This window comes from Xiphophorus hellerii, chromosome 6 (genome assembly GCF_003331165.1).
Source record: "Xiphophorus hellerii strain 12219 chromosome 6, Xiphophorus_hellerii-4.1, whole genome shotgun sequence".
NCBI lineage: Eukaryota > Metazoa > Chordata > Actinopteri > Cyprinodontiformes > Poeciliidae > Xiphophorus > Xiphophorus hellerii.
The window spans coordinates 11,071,668-11,093,162 of record NC_045677.1 but is presented as its reverse complement, the minus strand read 5'-3'; the positions used below and the strand labels follow the sequence as shown (position 1 = coordinate 11,093,162).

At 38.4% G+C, this 21,495-nt stretch overlaps 2 protein-coding genes, 1 long non-coding RNA gene and 2 other non-coding genes across 5 annotated transcripts; 4 read left to right on the top strand and 1 right to left on the bottom strand.

The window, feature by feature from the left end:
• The first annotated feature begins 880 nt into the window (after positions 1–880).
• Positions 881–5,979, top strand: LOC116721362 (uncharacterized). The gene is made up of 3 exons (XR_004339583.1): positions 881–1,006; positions 2,835–2,896; positions 3,375–5,979. It is a non-coding gene; the product is annotated as an uncharacterized LOC116721362 (long non-coding RNA).
• A 2,666-nt stretch (positions 5,980–8,645) lies between these two features.
• LOC116721356 (ceramide synthase 2-like) lies at positions 8,646–15,744 on the top strand. Its single transcript, XM_032565021.1, has 11 exons — positions 8,646–8,793; positions 9,288–9,486; positions 10,252–10,369; positions 11,657–11,775; positions 11,904–11,961; positions 12,053–12,103; positions 12,571–12,663; positions 12,898–13,026; positions 13,523–13,632; positions 13,888–14,041; positions 14,187–15,744. Exons 2-11 carry the CDS (start codon positions 9,320–9,322, stop codon positions 14,403–14,405), a joined length of 1,218 nt encoding a protein of 405 aa, XP_032420912.1. The 5' UTR covers positions 8,646–8,793; positions 9,288–9,319; the 3' UTR covers positions 14,406–15,744.
• Positions 15,745–15,916: 172 nt separating this feature from the next.
• On the top strand, positions 15,917–21,259 carry pdca (phosducin a). Its single transcript, XM_032565026.1, has 7 exons — positions 15,917–16,157; positions 17,352–17,451; positions 18,956–19,013; positions 19,287–19,423; positions 19,500–19,719; positions 19,815–19,927; positions 20,802–21,259. The coding sequence occupies exons 3-7, from the start codon at positions 18,968–18,970 to the stop codon at positions 20,988–20,990; spliced, it is 705 nt and encodes a 234-aa protein (XP_032420917.1). The 5' UTR covers positions 15,917–16,157; positions 17,352–17,451; positions 18,956–18,967; the 3' UTR covers positions 20,991–21,259.
• On the bottom strand, positions 16,019–16,090 carry trnam-cau (transfer RNA methionine (anticodon CAU)). The gene has a single exon. It is a non-coding gene; the product is annotated as a tRNA-Met (tRNA).
• Positions 16,622–16,695, top strand: trnan-guu (transfer RNA asparagine (anticodon GUU)). Its single transcript has one exon. It is a non-coding gene; the product is annotated as a tRNA-Asn (tRNA).
• Positions 21,260–21,495: the final 236 nt, after the last annotated feature.

Sequence of the window (21,495 nt, the reverse complement as noted above, 5' to 3'; positions counted from 1 at the left end):
CTTTGTATTAAAATTGTCATGATTTACCGAATGACACTTTATGACAGTCATAAATATTCATGAAGACTTACTCATGTCCATGACAGGTGTTATGTCATGTTTATGACGGTGTCATGACAGTCTTATTCACAAACCGTCAAATGAAGTGTTACCACTATTTTTCAGGACGAGCCTGAAAATATACCATCCTGGGTGGAAGGTGGGAATAAGTGCTTATTAGATACTTTGGGACTTTTCCATGTATAAATGTAAATTGACTTCATAAAGAGGATAAAAGTAAAATCAAAGCATAAGAACATAGTTGTATTTCAGGATGGCTGTAATCAGTTCCATTGTTTTAGCTTACGGTTTGAGTCTTAATAATATACAGAACAGCCTTCTTTATTTCACATTGGCTCCTCCCTTTAAAATTAAATCAAACATATTTTTCTGTTTTGCTTTCTTGAAATCAAGCAAAAAAACAGCTCAATATCGCAAAGCTAATAAATATGAGTCCATATTTACTACAAAAGAAATGACCTACTGCCTGCACATGGCTTTAATATTTAGTGTTGGAAGATCTCCAGCTCAAAACTCAATAACAGTTTTTTTTACCTACATAATCTAACAATTCATTATGCTTAAATTGGCAAAATGATTATTTTTTTTCTAACAGTTTTTCAGCTATTACAGCTGCTTTTGCCTTGAATATCAACTTTATTTTTATGCGCGTCACTTCAACATTAGATGTAGTGAATGCTGCTAGCCACACTGGTCTTACAACAGGACAAACATGCTCTGTGTCTTCCACACACAGACCCAAAGTGTTCAGAGATGAACCAGCAGGGAGGAAGGGAGGGAGGAGCAGATGGGAGGATCCTACAGAGGGTGAAGACATTAAAGCTCCGGTGGGAGCGGAGGCGGTGCGTGAAGTTCAGACCTCAGGCTCCACCTGCAGAGGAGAACTCCCAGAGCTGTCCATGGTGCTGAAGCCTCGGCTGCTGCAGCGACAGGATCATCACTGACAGTAAGTTCTGGTCTCATCTGGTCAGTTCGACCCTGAAACGATGTCTCAGTGTTGAATGACTTTGCTGAATATAAACTACTGTTAGCATCCTTTGGTTTGGTGTGGATTTCTGTAATGAGTTAATTTATTGCATGTTATTGAAGCCATTGTTTAACCTCATATGATAACTGATTCAGCAATAGTTTAGTTTATGTAGAACAATTTTCATCCATCAAAATTGTGAAAGCGAGTGAAGCATTTTTCTTTTTTTTTAATGGTTTGGTTTGAAGTGGATTGAAAAGTTAAAGAGTTTATCTTTTCTCTGAGCTGCCTGAGCTGCATCTTTACCTCAGCCCTTCTGATAAATACAAAAAAAATGTACCTTTTTACAGTATTACTGCAAATAAGTTGTTAAAAGTTCCGGTTTAATTTTTAGGTCAAAACCGCATTTAGATTTACCTTTTGACAACTCTCTTTATTTTTAAAGTCCTTGACATTTTTAAAGCTGCTGTCACATAATCCACAGGAATAGATAACAGGAACAGGTATTACGCCACCAGGAGGGCCATATGTCGCTGCATGTGGTCTGATGTCAGCAGTTATTGAAGTTGTTGGTGCTGACTGCACCAACCAGCGTTTGAAATCTCTGAGGGGTTTTAAACGAAGATGTTCCAGTTTTGTATCTTTGAGCAATCTGAAAATGTAAATCCATTTGCTGTGATAAGAAATTTTGCTGTATTGTTGTTGATCTTGTTAACCCGTCAAGCTCATGAGTGACCCAAAAGCATACTGGTTATCTTTATGCTGAATATAACTCAGAACGTATAATCTCAATATCTGAAGTGATACAACAGATTAAATTTGGTTGTAAAACAATGAAATCATGGTAACACTTTATTTGACGGGGTGTGTGTAAGACTGACATGACACTGTCATGAACATGAAGGAGTATTTATGAACGTCTATGACTGTTGTCATGAAGCGTCATTCGGTAAATAATGACACTTTTAATAAAAGATTGCTTTAAAAGTTGCCTTGAAAGTCCATTAAAATTGTAAACTTTGCATTATTTTGTAAATAATGATACTTTAATGCAAAGTTGGTACTCATGGTTTAGAGACAGCCTTAAAAATCAGGAGTGCATATTGCTAAAACAACAGCAAACTCTCTACGACTTATTGTGGAATTAGAAATCAAAGATTAAAGGAAGCAAAAAAAAAATAAAAATTTTAAAACAAATAAAAATTGCAACCAGGTGTTTATGCATCTGGTTTGATTGTAAATATCCTTCTTGTTGTAGTGACCCTTAAAAACACACAAAACTGACAATGACAGTTTTTAAGTAAATGATTTAAACCCCTGCGATCATTTAAAAATCTAAGAAAACTAAATTGATATATACTCTTATCGAAGCATGGGAACAGATCAAAAATGATATTAAAAAATAAGAAATAAGAAACAATATTCACACACTAAAATACTTGAGGTTTACAGAAAATGCACCGAACTCCAAACTAAACGTCACCTCCTTTAAATTCATGTGCTTGAGACTTTTGAAAAAGCAGGAGTGCATGTTGTGCACACCAAGAAAAATCTGGCAGACTCTCAGCCCATCAGTGGGCAGGTTTAAGCACACAGTGGGATTTAAGGAGGAACAAAACCAGCCCGCTCCCTTCCTGTCAAATTCTCTGGCAAGTGATAAAAATCAGCCAAATGTTCGAGGAAACTGAGTGCACATGGAGCTCTGACAGACAAATCTGCTGCTGATGCAGACTCTGTGTTGTCTACATCCTCATTCTGATGCATGCTCCGTCCTGTTCCGTTCATGTTCTGCATGTTGTTCATACAGGCGCGCTGCTATCTGGAGACTCCAGCCGCGTTGGAAGCATGCGATAGTTGATCCTGAGTCAGGTACCTTTTCTTTTTTCTTCTTCCACTATGCATTCAAGACTCCATATTAAATTTGTGATTGGCCCCTCAGTGCCATCATCCAGAGAGCACAGGACCTGAAACGTGATTTCTTTCTTTGGGGGGGGGGCAGAGCCTCCTGGAATAGAAAATGCTGACTTGGTGAAAATGTCTACTACAGGACATGTACACATGTATTTTCACCCCAGGTCTCATTAAAGACACCACAGAGAAGTCCCCAGGATTTTTTAAAAATTTAAACAAGTCTTTACATAACATCTTTATCCAGTGCTGTAATTTTCCTGAGAGATCAGGGCAGAAAGCCTATTTTGTCGCACATAGTTTCTCAAAGAGAAGAACTGGTTTAACAATGGCATGAATTTCAAAACCACTGAAATGTTGAGCCACGAGCTGCTGTGTTTGCTCCACACTCACCGAGCTTTTTATATTGGTTCCCTCTCTCTTTTTCTCTCTCCCTTAGGTTTCCAAATCAGCGAAACAGGGACGTTCTTGCTGACTCAGGACGAAATATTCAATGAAAGTTTTTTTTTTCTTTTGTAGGAAATTAACTCTGTGAATAATGAATGAAACATTTAACTAATTCAAATGCAACAAAACACACTGGAAGTCCTGTGATTTATCTATCTGAGATTTACAAAGTGTGATTCACTTTGAAATCTCAGTAAAGGTGTTTTTAGGGCTTTTCTTGGATAACGTTTAATAAACTGGCTTTGTTATGCTTCCAGCAGCAAATTCAAGTATTGATATTTAGTTCTCTTCTGAGTGATTATGTGCAGGAGAAGCTTTATAAAGAAGCCCCAGCCGACACCAGCCAATTAGACGTGATTAAATCTCTCTGAGCGTGCCTCGGCCTGCTTCTCGGTTTACCTGAGGGCTTATTAATTTGCACCAGTGATCCGTGCCCTGTTGTTTCTGCTTCCCCCCTGGGCTTAAGGGAAACTCCACACTCCGGTGTAATCAGCTGCTGCCAGATTTAACGCCGTGACGTCAAAAAGCAGACCCAGAGATAAAGAAGAGCAAGCAGGGCGATGCCAGTCCTCCCAGCATCTGACCTCATAACTAAAGTTCAACGACAAGCGATTTGAAAAGTACCCACACCTAGGATGAGTGACGCACCCTACTGGGTTGTGGACTATGATTTCTCTTCCCCAGCTCCGCCCGGATTCCCCAGGGGCTCGACAGCGATGCAGCCCCCGGCGGGGCACCCCGAGCAGGGCTCGGCTCTGTGCTTTGTGGGCCTTCTGGTTCTGCTGCTGCTTTTCCTGGTGGTACGCTGCGTCCGCATCTTACTCGATCCTTACAGCAGTATGCCTTCATCCACATGGACTGACCACAAGGGGCTGGACAGAGGGCAGTTCGATTATGCAGTGGTGTAAAGAGAAAGGGGGGACTGTGAAACAAGGGAAGGACGGATCTAAAGTCCTTTTGACTAATATCCTGTTTGAGTTTTCAAAAAAAATGCAAGACATGTCAAAGCTGATGATTGGTTGGCATAAAGGCGAGTTTCCAGGGTCCCTCTTTGTAAGAGTCAGTGCCTTGCAAAAGTATTAGCACCCTTGAACACATTTTCCCACAGGTTCTCAACTGGACCTCAGCGATTTGATTCAAACCATTCCTTTGTCGCTCTGGTTGTGTTGGATTGCCCTGGATGTGTCAGTCTTATGTGATCAGACCACCGTCCTCTTGAATGGATGGATGACTGATTGCAGCATGAAGCGCTTTAGGGGATCCTCTGGACTTGATAAAACGCTGTAAAAGTAAAGGCTATTTACTATTTCCACATGTCAATTTACTGCTTAGGCGTCTTCAGAGTCCAATTGATTGCTCTGTGTTTTATTCATGGTACGACAGGAAGGGCGGTAAATACAAACACACTTCACGTTCTTCCGATATTTATTTGGGAATAATGTGAAAGCCATCCCTCTTTTTCCCCTTCACAATGATGCATTACTTTGTGTGGTTCTATCATATAATCTCCATAAAATGCAAAGGGGCATGAAGACTTTTGCAAGACACTGTGACAATATAAAAACAATGACTGCAGAAGCCATATATTCATCTGAACCTGCAGTAAACATCTTTGTTCTCGGCGTGGAGGTTCGATGCTGCAGCGGCAAACAGAACCGGAGGGAAAAACATCTGGATCTTTACATTACATAATTTGTAACTGTTCTTTTTCACGTCATTTTGTGATTCTGTAATGCTTTTACAAATCCCAGGGCTGGGTCATAACTAGATATCCTGATTGAATAAAAGGGAAGTTAAATGAGTTTGGAATAGATATTCAGACCCAACTAATACACGCTGTAATGGTGGCTCTGGAGGCCTCAAACTATAAATGTGGTCTGTGCTGTTGTAAAGTAAAAAAAAAAAAAGAAAAGAAAAAAAAGTCTAGTTTTTATACCTAGGTGGGTGTTACAATTTTATTTTTATTAAAAGTGTGTCTTCAGTGTGAATCCTGTTGGAATTTGCTAGGCCTGCGTGCCTAGCAAAATGAAAACGACAGCCTGAAATGATTTAAAAAATGATTCATTATCTAAAGGTTTCCTGTCTACTGTTTCATAAAATGAAACTATTCTTGTTCTTTGATTGTTGCTTTTTTAAATGAAATTAATTTTGACTTCATGAGATAAAAAAGAAAAAAAAAATCAGTATAACACTTAGTGCAGGAGACTTTGTCGGAGGGTTTTGCTTTTTTAAGAGGCTTATAGGGCTCAGTGCGCAGGGTCACAGCACTGACTGATAACCAACCGCATTAAGTTATGATTATGAAATACATGTACACTGCCACCTTCCCCCTAATCGGTTTTACCTCCCTTCACTGCACCAACCAAATCTGTCCAGCAGTGCCTTTGGAAAGATCTGGGATTTCCTTTAGATGAATAAAGTTCCTACTCCTGTATTCACCTGTTTTGTAATATTTTCAGTTTACTTATGTCTAAATTGTAGTGATAATGATTGGGAGAAAGTTTGATAATATACCTTAATATTGTGTTTGTACTACGTGTATGTAAGCTCTTGTAAAACATACATATGTTAATAACATGCTTCAAAGTGGCACCCCTTTTTGTTGTCAGTCTTTTCATTTTTTACACTCAAGCTCATTTACAGATCTGCAGAATACACTAATGTTTCACAGTCGTGCATGGGATAACATACAAGAGAATCCATAAAAACTAAATTAATGTAGAAACACAGCCATCAGACTTTCAATTTGATGAAATTATTTACTTATTCTGGAAATTTTCCTCAGATTCTTTATTCTCCGCTGGGTTTTTAAGTCATCCCTACCTACAGTGACCTCTACTGGATTCTTTGAGAACTAGAATCAGTGGAGAAATTTACTTCCTCAATCTGTGAATTTCTATCATAAACGCCACATGCAAGACATGGAAGATTTGGTCTGGAAAATAATGGTGTGATTATTTAAACAAGTCAACAATCAAAAAATTATTATTATTTTGTTTATTTGTAAGAATATATTAATATATCTTTAACCTCCTAAAGTAATGTTACATTTAAAATAACCCTCTGTCCTGCCTCTAGGGCTTCTAACCAATGACATATCTTCATTTTGGTTATGTTTCTAGAAATCAACATTTAAAATATTGCAAAGAAACTTCCAAAATTAATCATAGAACAAGACTTTAATAAGTCTGCAAAGCTATTAATTTGCAGATAATGCTAAGTATTAGGGACATAAATACAGCAGCCTGATCAATTTATATGGCTGTCATTAAGATCATGTGACTCTAAACCGACAGCCTTTGCTGTAGTTCTCCAACAGCAAAGTTTGGTGATTACATCACCTCCTTTTCCTCTCTTTAATAATTGCAGTACAGAAATATTAACACAAATAAAGAGTAGCATCACACTCAGAAACCTAATTATACACATCTAATTTGAATATTGTACTAATTCATGTACTTTTTTCTTCAGTTAAAACATTTGCAATCATTGACAAAACCATGGTTTTCATTCAGTTTCTTACCACCATATAATTTAAAAAAAAAAATATTTAAAATGTCATCACAAATTTAGAACAAAGACGGCAGTCAGACTTTGTTATGGGGACGAAAGCGGCTCTTTTCAGGTTGTGTTTGTCAGAAGGCTGGAACCCCGCGCCTCATTAGTCTGCTCTTCAACAAGACCAGCTTTGCTTCACTGGTTCCTGACAAGTTACTTCCCTGACAAAGCAACAAAAAAGGCATTCAGCTCCCCTCAGCCTCACTCACACTGTGCATGGTCGCAAATAAATGCACATGGATAAGCAAATCAGTCTGGATCCCAAAGGAAAAAAAAGAAAAGGAAAAAAAAAAACAACAAAGGATGACCTTAGATCGGTTGAAACTGGGCTGATATGAAGGACTTATTTCCATATGTCTGACACCTGATCTCTGAGCAGGGAGGTGTCTGTGTTTTTCACTTCATGGATAGACACAGTGGAAAATTCCCGCCTAAAAAGAGCAGCTTTTGACTCTGTGTGGTCTATTTGAATAGATCTCCCCTTACAACATGAGTGACAAACAAAAACACGAGCTCAGCTCAGCTCAGCTCAGCTCAGCTCAGCTCACACCCAGAAACATGCAAATCATACTTCTCTCTGTTTTTAATACAAAGCAGGGGGAGACCCTTTAAGTAGGCCTTTCTAATTCACACCTGGCTAAAAGATAACATTTCTATCTCTGGGGGATTTATTTTTGAGACATAGGAAAGTGTGTATTCCACTATTTTCTGCATCACAGAAAAGATGTGCTCATGTAAATACAGGTACTGATGATATCTTCATATCCTGTGAGATAACCATTCTGACTGTCGTTGGCTAAGCCGGATTATGCAATGTGCATTATTCAGACTTTTATTCTTAAAATGTTTGAAAAACCGTGCACCATTTCCTGTCCGCTTCCCAATTATTGTCAAAAAGTCAAAAGTGTCTTAATATTTCTGCAAGGCACTGCGTTGGTTCTGGTGAAAGTTTGCAGATGGGACAGGAGCAGAACATCTCAGAGGTGTGTTAGTGGAAGTGTCCCGACTGATGCAATGAATGTCGTCAGCCTTTCTGTGTGAGTAGTAACCCAGGAGGGCTCTGCCATCACTGTCATCTGGAATATACCTTTGTGTTTGCTGGTGTTGAGATATTGTTAAATGCACTGTATAAAAAATACACCACGAAACTAACATTTCCCTTTTTTTTGGTTCATGACCATTTTCTCATGTTGTAAACGCTGATTCATGTTTTAAGTTCTACTACTAGATTGCTACTACTAGTGAAAAAGTCACATCAAGAAGAATTTTTAAAAAAAGACAACACGTTCCCCTGTTACTGAAATGAGGAACTTGTTAAGTTGTTTTTTAAAAAGGTTACTAAATTTCTAATATGGTTGACAAGATTTTAAGGGATTAACAATTTGATCAATTTTGGAGGTATGGGCTGCAAACATCCAAATTTTCATGTGTTTCGTTAAACTGAAATAGCTATAAAAAGAAAAGAAAAAAAGATTTTAATTTGTGCTTAATTTTGAAGACGAAACCACTTACTTCAAGATTTGGGAGCAAAGATCAACATGTGGGCATATACCAACAAAACATGGCTGCATTTCCGTATAATCTGACCTAATGAATTGCCCAGTTTTACTCTTAAAACCTCGTTTCCCTTTAGTAGACCCAAACAGATGACCAGCCCTTTATTTTGAAATTTGAGCCCACCACTTCCCCTCATCGTGTCAGGCTTGACATATGTGTCTGTCCTCCTGTTGTCGACTCGTCGGGATACAGCAGCACCGCTGACCTCCCCGACCAGACCTCCCTCTGAGCGGGTTTTTATGCTTCCGCCTGCAGGTTTGATCCGGACACCGCGTCCACAGAGCTACTGCTGACAGGTACGGTTCTGCTCTCCGGCCGTCTCTTTGAACGGCTTCACCCAACTCGGTGTCTCTCACTGTAAAAATAATAATAATAATAATAATAAAATATATATATATATATGAATGTCCTCCTAATGCCTCGCTGCACTTTAATTAGAAGTCTAATTGGACATTTAATTAACATATTTGAAGTTTCTTTATTTAGTTTGTTTTTTTGTTCTTTATAATGTCATGTTTTCAAACCTTTTGTGTCCTATGTAAGTGCTTAATGTATGCTGGGAAGGTTTGGGCTGATTTGTGTACGGGCATTTTTGTTGACCAGGTAATGAGAAATCCCCATGCAGGAAATACTCAACATTATGCATAAGCTTCTACTGTTTAGTTACTGGACCAGAACTGTGGCATCATACCTGGAAAATAGAGTGAAGGTGACCTCTGGGGCTTTCTACCATAACAAATGTTGCAAGGAAAAATAAGTCATGTTTGCTTATTGCATTTTCCTCCTGCAGAATCTTGTAGTTTGTCCACAGGAAGAAAAAAAATGGATTTGCTTCCAGACTTGTGGAGACAGGAGTACTGGCTTCCACCTGGTGTGACCTGGAGAGACCTGGAGCAGCTGCCGGACTCTGAGAGACCTCATCCCAAGGATCTTCTGATCGCTCTGCCCCTCGCTCTGGGCTTTGTCGCAGTTCGCTGCGTGTTTGAGAGGTACAGCACCACTAAGCTCGCTGTTCCAGAAAATAGAAATTTCAGAACGACCCAGTTCCTTTACGTTACAAGTGGTGTTTTATTTTGTGTTTGTGGATGTCACATATCACAAAAAAATACATTTAAGCTTGTGGTTGTAATGTGTTTTTTTTTTTATCTCCACTGCAAGGAAACTGTAAAGTGTGCAGTGCAGCATGGGAATATATGAGCAGGTGCATTAGCAGAGCAGGGCAGGCTTTGTTGTCATTAGGAAAACAAATCTTTAGAGAATACATAGACAGAAACTATGAACGATTAGTTGTTGGTTAAATAGGGCTATAGGCAATGCTCTTCATTTTAAACTTCTCTTTTCATAGAACAGGACTTTGTTTGTGGTTACAGTGGTTGAGTACCTGGTGCTGCAATCAATACAGAGTGAAAATTAAGGCTTTGATTAATTGTCTTGTGTGTATGTTGTTTTAGGAGAGAAAAAAGCAAAGAATTTCATTGGCTTATTCCGCATAATTAAAACATCATATCAGTGATTTACAACAATATTAAGATATATTGTGTCATGATTATGTTAATTAGGCATCTTCAAAGTAGTGAAAACTAATTTTAAAAAATCTGTTTTGTGTCAGTTCAGTTCAATCTATTGGTTGTTAAGAAAAAATAGAAAACTGAATTTTCAAAGAAGCCCAGTCCCATTAATTGCGGTATTATTAACCCCGACTTCCTGCGCTCGTGACCCCAAAACATTTGATAAACCCCTCTCTTCATCCGCAGGTTTCTGGCCCCGCCCATCGCCAGATGTCTGGGGGTGAAGAATAGATTGCAAGTGAGCGCCGCCCCCTCCCCTCTGCTGGAGTCGTATTACTGTCACAGGAGCAAACAGCCGACACAGGTGAGTTTAAAGGGCAAAATGGTTCACTGTGAACATCAGTTGATAAAGTGACTGAATGATTGCATCCTACACTTCTCTCTGACATGCAGCTTCAGTATCAAGTCCATCAAGAACGTGCACATCCAACTCAGGAAACGTTTGTTACAAACTATCCCTGCTTTGCCTTCATCACCCAAAGTCTGAATCTCAAAGTCTGACGGGAAAAGTCACTGAAGCTTCCAAAAGCAAAGGTTTTGCAAAGCACTAGGTCACAGGGTTCCCTGTAATGGTGCTGAAGATAAGCTAGTACATGACAGCATGGGAATGCACACAAATAAAATTAAGGTTCTTAATAGAAAAAGAGAATGTACCTTTAAGAGGGAAAAGTTGGGGGAAGTATTATGTATTTTTCAGGCCCATAGTACTATTTTATACCACAATCAAGTAACTATGTTGCCTTCAGTTGTTATAAAAATGCTGGATATATCAAACACAACTTAAAGGAAATTTAACTTTGCATCATAGCTATGTCGGACACCCTGAAATTGACCTCTGTCTCTTTAAAAAGCTCCCACCTGTTCCGACCCTCCCTCATTTTTGCTATATTTAGCGACTTTTCAAACACGTCCAGTGACTTTTTTGTCTTTAAAAAAGCGACTAACGACAAATTTAGCACCTTTTTCCTTTATCAGAGATTTTGGCGACACAAATAAATTGTATTGTAAGTAGAATTTTTGATGTAGCCTAATGGTTTTTCTTTCTAGAACTGTCAGATGTAAATAAATCCCCCCACTTGATTCATACAGTCACTGATTCACCTCTCCACTGTGTGGGCCTCTGATAACAGCCGTTTGGTTTTATCTGATATTATGCAAAACAGATTTATGTAGAGTAGGCTCAGGCAAAGTATCAATATTATCAAATTATTTCATGAAATTCATTTGTCGTTCTAAACTATCATGACTTATTTTTAATTGTTTTTTCTTTTTTTGTCTTGGCACAGTTCTTATAATGCTCAAAAAAGTCGATTTTGCATAACCGGCGCTCTACAAAAAAGTGGTCTAGCTGCAGTTTTAAGCCTTTGGCCTCGATTTCTCAGATGTTTACTTCACACTTCAACATTTCTTGGTAGTTGTTGATAGGATCTTGCTAAGTGAAGAAGCATAAGACCAACCTAAATAATCCCAGTTCCTAGAAAACTCAACCTGAGGGGGAAACATGTGCCGCAGTTACACCGACTGCCTCTTCCTCAGTGAGGATTTTGGTTGAAGCCAGAAAACAATTCACAATTCAATCCTCTCTTTTCAGATTGAACTTGTCAGTTTAATGGTGTTATGTGGAAAAACCCAGAGACAGATTGAGAGCTGGTTCAGAGTTCGCCGGAACCAAGACCGACCCAGTCAAACCAAGAAGTTTGCTGAAGCTGCGTGAGTGCTTTCACTTTCTTAAGGCGATCTTTAAATCACTTCCAGATCGTCTTCTATTGGAGCATTGAATCTAATGCAAGACAAATTGGCCTGATCAAAATGTCTAATCTAAAGTTTTGTTTGTACAGTTGGAGGTTCTTCTTCTACCTATCAGCATTTGTAGCTGGACTGACCTCCTTAGTCAACGTGAGTTGAAATTGATACACCGTAAATCTGAAATTTGTGTGCCACCCTATTTTGACTTGATCTTGTGTCTTTCTTGTCCATGTGTGAACAGAGACCCTGGTTCTGGGATCACAGGGAATGTTGGAGGCATTATCCTATTCAGGTGAAAACAGACTGTAACATTTTACTTGATGGTATTTTGTTCCCGATAGCTTACCGAGTTTGTGTTGTTGTATTTGTATCAAAAGATAAAAGTCAAATCTTCACATTTTTTCTGGCCTTTGGTTTGCTGACTTACAGATAATTTTTTTTTGTTTTGTTGTTTTTTTTGTCACACTAACATCTCTTCATCGAAGTATACAGCAGTGTTAAACTGTGGAGTGTCCACATTCTGACTGATCTTAAAACAAAACTTTACACATTGTCTTATAATGACGTTTTTATCAGCAGTGAGGGGAATGTCTATTTTGTCATGAATAACATGAATAATAGCAGGTAATAAAATGTACCGTATAGTTAATATCTAAAAAGGCAACTTGGGAAGTTTAAAGTTTACCTTACGCTTACCTTAATGTAAGCGTTTTTCAAGTATTAAGTTATTTTTATTTGCTTGTTATCACTCTGTCCCAGCCCTTAGAGGATGCTCATTTCTGGTACTACATGCTGGAGTTGGGATTTTATGGCTCTCTGCTCCTCCGGATCTCCGTGGACGTCAAAAGGAAGGTAAAGATATGAGCACCCCTTCACTGATTAATGTTGCATTTTCACTTTAGAGAGCTGCTAACAAGTCTTGTGGTAGCTTCAGCCTGGTTACAGTTCATGCCTCACTCGCTTCATCTCCACAACTATCCACACTTGTTAATTAGTGACCAAAAATCTGAATTCCTCTGTTCACATTTGAAGGTTATTCCTGTTTGTCCATGCTGACTCCCTTCGTCTATATGTTCGCTTGACCAGGACTTTAAGGAGCAGGTGATCCACCATTTGGCGACCATCTTCCTGCTCGGTTTCTCCTACTGTGCCAACTACATCCGCATCGGCACCTTGGTCATGCTGCTTCATGACTCGTCTGACATATTGCTGGAGGTGACTGCACTGAAAATTAAACAATAATTGTTCCCCCTAATGTAGGCCGATCAAATTTGAATAAACTGGCAGCCTAATTCAATTAAGCTCATAGTCAAAGGGTTAATCTGCCCTTTAGGCTGTTCTGAGAAAAAGATCTGCAGTGAGATCTGTGTTGTAACCGGCAGGGAAGTTGCATAAAAATCTTGTGATTTTGATTTTTAAAAATCACATAGAGAGGAAAGATGACCTTAGGTTTTTGGTTAAAGGGAAGGGTTTTGCATAAGAAACAAAGTTAGAATGTAAATCTAAGTTGTGTAGGATTTATAGAATGATTAAAAAAACTCCATGCTGACAACATATAGAGTAAGTATAAGATTTGCTTCTGTTGATCTGAGATCTTCATTTTCTTTCATATTACACTCATCATTTGTCCTCCTAATCCTTAGTGATTACTTATCATGAAGACGTGGGGTTAATAAAGTTTGTAACGATGTAAAAACTGCTCATGTTACAGTCGGCTAAGATGTTCAACTACGGCACCGGCTGGAGGAAGACATGTGACTCTCTGTTTGTTGTGTTTGCTGTGGTCTTTCTTGTGACTCGACTGGTGATTTTCCCCAGCAGGTAAGAATTTGTTTTAATAGTACTGGAAAATGTGAGGATTTCAGTGTATCAGAATAGTATTAGTCTCCCTTTTAACCTTTTTATCTATTTTGTATTCTTACAGTCACAAAGCTCAACTCATTTAAACTGGACATGGTGTGTTAGACCAACACATTGTAGTATATAATTGTGAAGTGGAAGACAAGTGTTAGATGGTTTTTAAGTTGTTTTACGATACTTTGTAACAAAAACTGTTCATGTTTTTAATTCTTCCAGAATCATTCGGACCACCCTGCTCCTGTCCATGGAGGTCTTTGAGCCTTTTGCTGGCTACTACCTTTTTAACATCCTGCTGATGGTGCTGCAAGCTCTTCACGTATTCTGGGCTGTGCTGATCTTGCGCATGGTCTACAAGTTCCTGAAAGGCAAGGTGAGAGAACTCACAGTGATGCCTGAACTCAGGATAGCATTTCTGATTTTTTTTTTTTATCCACAGAGATAAAAATCTCTGAAAAATATCCATATTTTTGTTATTCAGATATTCAGAGTTGACCTTTTGTATTTACTTTCTACAGCTTGAAAAAGATGAGCGCAGTGATGAAGAGAGTGAGGCTGACTTGGAGGAGGAGGACAAAGCGAAAGAAGAAAAGACGGATCAAGGAGGGGATTGTTACTGGGGAAAAAGTAAAGAAACTCTGAACTGCAAACTGTCCGCGCTGACCAACAGTTGTGTCCTCAATAACTTGACCCACCACAGATCCTCTGTGGCTAATAGAGCACGTAAAGCTCAGTAAAGCTTTTGTTTTATGCTTATTTTTATGACTGATCCATTTAGCTTTGTACAGAAAACAATGGACTATGAAGAGGCTATGGAAATGTAGCTGGTTGTAGCGCTCATGTTGTAAGAGATAATTTTTTTATATGACATCTCCTGTCCTTTGGTTTCTCCTGAAAGCACTAACAGAGATGGTTCTTTTGCCTATCTTCTTCCACATAGACAGATAGTCTGTTATGCATCTGCTGCACAACTCAGCTTATAATTGTTATTTGGTTGGAGAAGAATGTATTTTTCATAAAAATGTTAAAGATTTTACTTTTAAGGCCCACTGCAGTTCACATGTAGAGAGATTGCATTTGGCAATGGACAGATAGACAGAGAGATACATAGAATCTGAGCATATATAGGATTTTATAATTTATTTAAAAATCTTCAAAATCTACTGAAATGCAGCTTATCTTTTCTATGACATTTAATATAGCCCACTTTTGACTTTGTAAAATAAATGAAACTATGAAACACTTTCATCTCACAAAGAAAGACTGTAATATATACTTTGGACATCTGTTAACATTGACATATTGTTTTTGACAGTGACGTGCGGTGAGGTTCATAGCTGGTGAGGCACTGACGTCATCAGAATCAGATTTGCAAATAGATGCATAGATTGACAGCAGTTTACAGGTTATGTTTCACTTCTGCATTCTTACACATACAAACTGTAGCTCACAAAACACACATTTCCTTAAAAAACAAAACAAAATAAATGTTATTACTGTCTTACCTGCTTTGATTGAAAGTCCACTTGAGAAAACTTTTTTAGTGTTGTAATGTAGTCATCCATGTCGAAAGTCGGGATAAGCGAGAGGAAAAAAATCACTATCTCTATTATAATCTATCGCTGCACTTGACTTGCTTCCCGAATCGTTTAGCCTAGCTCGCTGTCACTTACTCGGCAGTTGAGGAGTGAACAAGACGAACGTCTGGGATCTTGAGCGCCCCCTGCCATGAGGCAAGAGAACTGCCTGCCTCACCTCGAACCTGTTCTCTGCCGTTTATAATCGCTCATTACACGAAACACGTTACACAAACACAGTTGGTGACAAAAAGCACTGTACATTATATACATAAGCTAAATTATTGGAAATAAGTTCACATATTAAATTTGTTTAAACCATTTTATTGACGCCGTACAGCAACATGCTCTCTCCGCTTAGCAGCCAGCGCAGAGCCAGGGGTTGCGCAATCCAAGGTGAGGCAGAGCTCGCTGCTGCCTCACCGGCATCGCTTCCAAGCATTTGAATGGGAAAATAAGAAAATTCAGCGATTTTGAACAAATAAAAATCGAAATTGGTGAAGCTACATGAAAAATAAATATTTTTTAGTACAAACCACCGGATGAATATAACAATTTAAATTACTTTATGATTATATATTTTCTTTCTTTCCATGATGGCTGGTGAGGCACTGCCTCACCTGCCTCCCCTGACCGCACGTCACTGGTTTTTGATGTTTATAAATGATACAACAGCTTCACAAACACATACTGTATGTGCCTGTAATTTCAGCATCCCATAGCAGAATTATATTTTGTAGATAGTATGGTAAAAGAGACATAAAAAAAGTTGATAGCAGAGGATGGTTTCGATCCATCGACCTCTGGGTTATGGGCCCAGCACGCTTCCGCTGCGCCACTCTGCTGTGCGCTCCATCGTGGAGCCATGTCCTATTTCTAACCAGAGCAGCTTTAATATTTAGATGTTTTGTTGTATGTTTATTAGTCTTTTTCCAATACACATTTTGTCTTATTTTGTTATGCTTTATAACTTTTTCGTTTACTTTGAAGTGAAGAAGCAATGGTGTTTTTGGCGCGATGTCGTTAGCTTGTTAGCATGTGAGGCACACAAGCTAACACTAGCTTAGTTGAGTACGGATACGTGAAGCTTCTCCAGTGCCTCGCTTTATATCTGCGACGCCGCAATTCTTGTTGGTTTTTGCTAGTTAATTGTGAATTGTTTGATTTATTAAGTTCTTTCACTTGTTAAGTTAAGTAAACGCCTATTTCACGTTAGACAGTGGCGTTGTATATGCAAGGCGCTATTATCCGGTGACGCTAAAAGTGTTGTCTACTAAACAATTTCAGTTGTTGGAAATACAAAAAAACATAAAAATAGTAACGCTCCGTCTGGATTCCAGTGTTCAATTATGACTAACGGTGTGGCATGTGCAGTTGTCTCTGTGGCGCAATCGGTTAGCGCGTTCGGCTGTTAACCGAAAGGTTGGTGGTTCGAGCCCACCCAGGGACGCAGCGTTTTTGTTTTTGTGTTGACCATTCAGCCAGTAGACATGAGTTTTCTTGACAATTGACATTTTTCAACAATTCAATACTTATTAATATTAAAGATTATTATTACTTTCTTGTTTTTATATACACTATGTGGACCACACATGGGGTGCCCAATATTTTCTCTCACATACACCAGTACAAAGTTAGGTGCAGCCACATTTTTGACAGGTTCACTTTTAAAAAAAAATCACTTTCCGTTATGGCAACATCGACTTGTAAATGATTAGCAATCTAGTAAAGATCAACATCTTTATTTGTAGAAGACACGATTTTGTCTGTCAAGGACTTTAGCTGAAGTTTGTCCCCTAAACCTTTGTCAAAGTCCACACAGTTTGTTTGAAAACCTTCCAAAATGACTAAATTAAAACAACTCTGCAAAGCAGATTGGTCTAAAACTCATCAACACCCACTATCAATGACCACAGATGCTTAATAGCCATTGCTTTTCAAGATGTTAGTATTTTACTTTTTAATTGGGGTTAGATAATGAATCCATAAAATTGCACCTGTATTATGCCTAATCATATTAGACTGTACGTTAAAGTGACAGGGATGATGAAGATGACGGCGAAGAGAAAGCTTAGTCACTCATCTCTGTCCCCACCCTCTCACCAGCTTGTTGTCCCCCTCACTCCTGCGTGTTGGCTGACCAGTAAGTACTTGGACTGTGAGGAGAAAAGAAACAGACTCAACAGACTGAGACCAATAATAAAAAGTAAGTCATATTAGAACCATATTGCTGTTTTAAAAATTGTGCTGCAGGTTTTGTTTCAAACTGTTAGAACCATCACTTATATTCATAACATTATATTCAGCAAAAAAAAAGTCACTTTCGTTAAGTTTCTTTGCAGGTTTTATTTTGCTATCAAGCTGTTGTGCATCAGTTATTTTGTGCATAGAAGAAATGTTTCTTCTTTCAGTTGCACGTGATAAAATGCATATATATTGATTTGTTCAGAAGCTCTCAAAGAAAAATCATTGATTTGTTATTTGATTCTTTACTGGCTGGGTCAATGTTAATTCGGACCAATCATTTAAAATCTGTGTTGCATAGACAACATCCTTCAAACTAATGGGCTTTACAGGTTTTCTGACCGGCGCAGATTAGGACTCAGTAGTCATCAACAGCTCAGCTGAATCAGCATCTTTCTATGTGTCTTCTTTTGTGCATGTGAAGGATTTCAGTTTTGAGTGGGTGGAACACCAGTACTGACTACACAGTCAGTTCTTTTTTTTTTTTTTATAATGTTACTGATGCAAATTATTTTTGGTATGTTTACAAATAAAGAACACGTGCAGAGAAGAATTTTAATGTGATGTTTAGTCATTATGGAGGCATGAAAAACTACGCAGTCTCTTAAATTAGTAAATATTTTGTGAGCAGGAAGAACTCACACTGTTTCAGATGTGCTTCTTAAATGAACTCAAACTGGCACAAAAACAAGGACAATCTACTTGAATAAAATAGTTCTGTCACTGGTTTCTAACGGATTCGTTTGAGGTTGCAGCAACACAACAAATTGATCTTCATATGAAAATACAAACACATGTCATAGCACATACACGCACATGCATAAGCAGATGTCCTCAGAATGTGTGCATGTCATACTAGTAATCTCAGTCTAATCTGATAAGCATACCTCAGCCTGGTTCATGTTAACTGCTTGTGACAACAGGATGTCTGACTGCATTGGTTTGTGCATCTTGCACCCTCTGACAGAAGAAATACTTTATATTTTCAAGGTTGATTGTTAGCTTTACTTTATTATAGGGTTAAGGTTAGGGATAGGGTTAGGGCTACTAACCCTAACCTTATTTTACTTTATGTTATTGCTTGATTTGCATAGACATTCTGGTGGAAATTTTTATTAAAAATATTAAATATGATCATAGCACTAAAAGTAGATAGAAAATAACACAATTTCACAATCGGATTAATCATCAAGCCCAGTTTCTATTTTTGCAGATTTAAGCAAGCCTAAGTCAGCGATGAATTACGCAGCTGAAGTGGAACATTATGCTGATTATACATAAATTAAGAAATAAAGGAATCAAAGATGGGAAAATACAATAAAAATCTGTTTCAATAATTAATACATTGACAAAAAATTGTCTTATTTATATTTTGCTGCTTGTGTTTGTGTTTAATCTTTGTGAAGGGGTTAGCATGTGGTACGGACCAGATTTTTAATCCACATTATTTGTTGTGTTTATTGCAGGCCACTTGAAGGATGTCGTCTCTCCAAGAAGAAGAAGAGCTACCTGCAAATCACACAGGTCAGAGGAATATCAGATAAGTGCTCAGTGCACAACTATGCATGAAAAAAATAACTCCAGTAATGCTTGAATTTTGCAGTAGCTTTTTGTACATCTATTTACACTTCCCACTTTGATACAGGCTGCTGTTCCCTCTGAATGAGCTTTGAAATAAGCCTTGAAATTTGAACTCCAAATCAAAGTCTGCGCATATCCTAAGAAGTGAAAATATTTTAGTTTTTTCTTGTCTGTTTGAAATCATGCTTGTGGATCTATGTATTTGCGTGCCTTCAGGCCCAAAAGGTGTAATCAACGACTGGCGGAGATACAAACTGGACAGTGTGGATCAGACTGTCCCTCAAAAAAAGCGAGAGCTGCTGAGACAGATGTCTAATCCTCGAGACGATGACAAGGAGAGGCAGAACAGAAAGGTATTCCACTAAGCCTCAAATGCTCACATCGAATGAATTGCATTGCAAAATGATACGTATATGTCTTCATCTTCAGATGAGTGCGCAGGAGTACGAGCTGATCCAAGAGGAGGATGAGAGTTGCCTGAAGCGCTACAGGAAACAGTGCATGCAGGAAATGCACGAGCGCCTCAGCTTTGGTCCGAAGTTTGAATGTGTCCATGAGCTGGAGAGTGGAGAAGCCTTCCTGGAGGTGATAGAGAAGGAGCATCGTTTGACCCTGGTTGTGGTCCACATCTACCAGCATGGTGTCAAAGGTCAGCGTTTTCATGAAGCTCATTAGAACACAGTTTGCTTTATCAGCATAGCGTCTATGAAATCCAACCACACACGGTTGCGTGTCCTTTGGCAGGCTGTGAGCAGATGAACTCCTGTCTGGACTGTCTGTCTTCCGAGTACCCCACTGTCAAGTTCTGTCGCATTGACGCCGTGGCAACAGGTGCTGCAGAACGCTTCTCTTCTGAGGTCAGTGCACTGATTAATAAAATAACAAATAGTACTAAGAAGAATAGTTTAGATTGCTAAAATAACATCCAGATGGAAAGTAGCACTAGCTAAAACCGCCATTTCATGCTGAGTCCAAATCTGTCCCACTTAACATTTTTCAATTTTGTCCAAGTTACAACAAACTTCAGTGTAGTTTATTAGGGATTTTCTAAGATAGCCCAACACATTGTTTGCCGTGTTTGTAAAGTGGAGTCATGCTTCACATATAAAAATCTAAACAGAGATTTGTATTCAGATCTATTGGGCTATGTCTCTACTACCTTTCACATCTACAGATTGAAAATTCTACCTGTTTCTATTTCTAAAGCATCTTGCACTCATTGAGATTGGACAGAAAGCTTTCTGTAAACATCAATTTCATCTACTGGAGTAAGGTCAGGACTTTGACTGGGCCATTCTAGTGCATCAGTATGATTTGATGTAAATCATTCATTTGTAGTTTTTAGTGTACGTTTAGGGTTGTTTTCCTGCTGATGGTGTGTTCAGTGTAATGTGTAGTGTGTGTTTGTCTACCACATATAGTGCTTTTGTATGTTGACCAAAACATTTTATTTTAGTTTCAGGCCTTTAGTAGAATATCTGCATTAATTTTGAGATTATTAAGATAAATCTGAAAACAACTGGTTGGATGTAGTAGTATCGTGTTAAAAGTGACCTGAATACAAATGTGTGCCATACCGTTCAAGTTATTATTGGTAGAAAATGTTGAAAATAATCCATCCATTTCCACTTTACAATTACAATTCTCTCACCAACAAGCTATGATACGTTGATAAATCATAAATATTTAAATCTGTTAACCCACTTTGCATATCCTTGTTTGTGTATCCAGGTTCTTCCCACTCTGCTGGTTTACAAGGCTGGTGAATTACTGGGAAATTTCTTGGCCATCACCAAAAACTTCAATGAGGAATTCTTTGCGACAGATGTGGAAGGATTTCTCAATGAATACGGCCTCCTACCTGAAAAGGAGTTCAGCGCATGTGCTGCTGATGAAGATGATGCGGGGGAAGTGGAATAAAGGACGGGAAAAAAAGTAAATCCTGTTAAAGCGGGTGGAACGGAAACCTGAGAAAGAGAATAAACAAAAAAAAAGGAGAATACAGGAGCGTAGAGTGGAAGAAAATCAGAGCTGAGGAATAAAGTATAAATATATTAAACACACAATAGTAAATATCCAGCGGCACCCTGCAAAATCTGACTGAATTTAGAAGCAGCTAGATGTAAACTTGAGGGTGTGAGGAATATAAAATTCCTATCATTATACTACAATAAAAAGATTTTCAGTTCTTTTTGCCTGTGTGGTAATTTTTTAATTTTTTTTCTAGTTGTGACTACAGATTCGAACAAGAAATAACTGTGACATTTGTCACTTTCAAGAAGATAAAAGATAAAAGACGAGAAAATGCGTTAAACGTTCACTTAACCCTATTTATTAACTGCGAGTTAGCATTTTAAGATAAAGGACCGAGTTGATTCATTCCTATGCTTTACTCAGCGCTCCTGCTATGCTGCCTCCTCCGCAC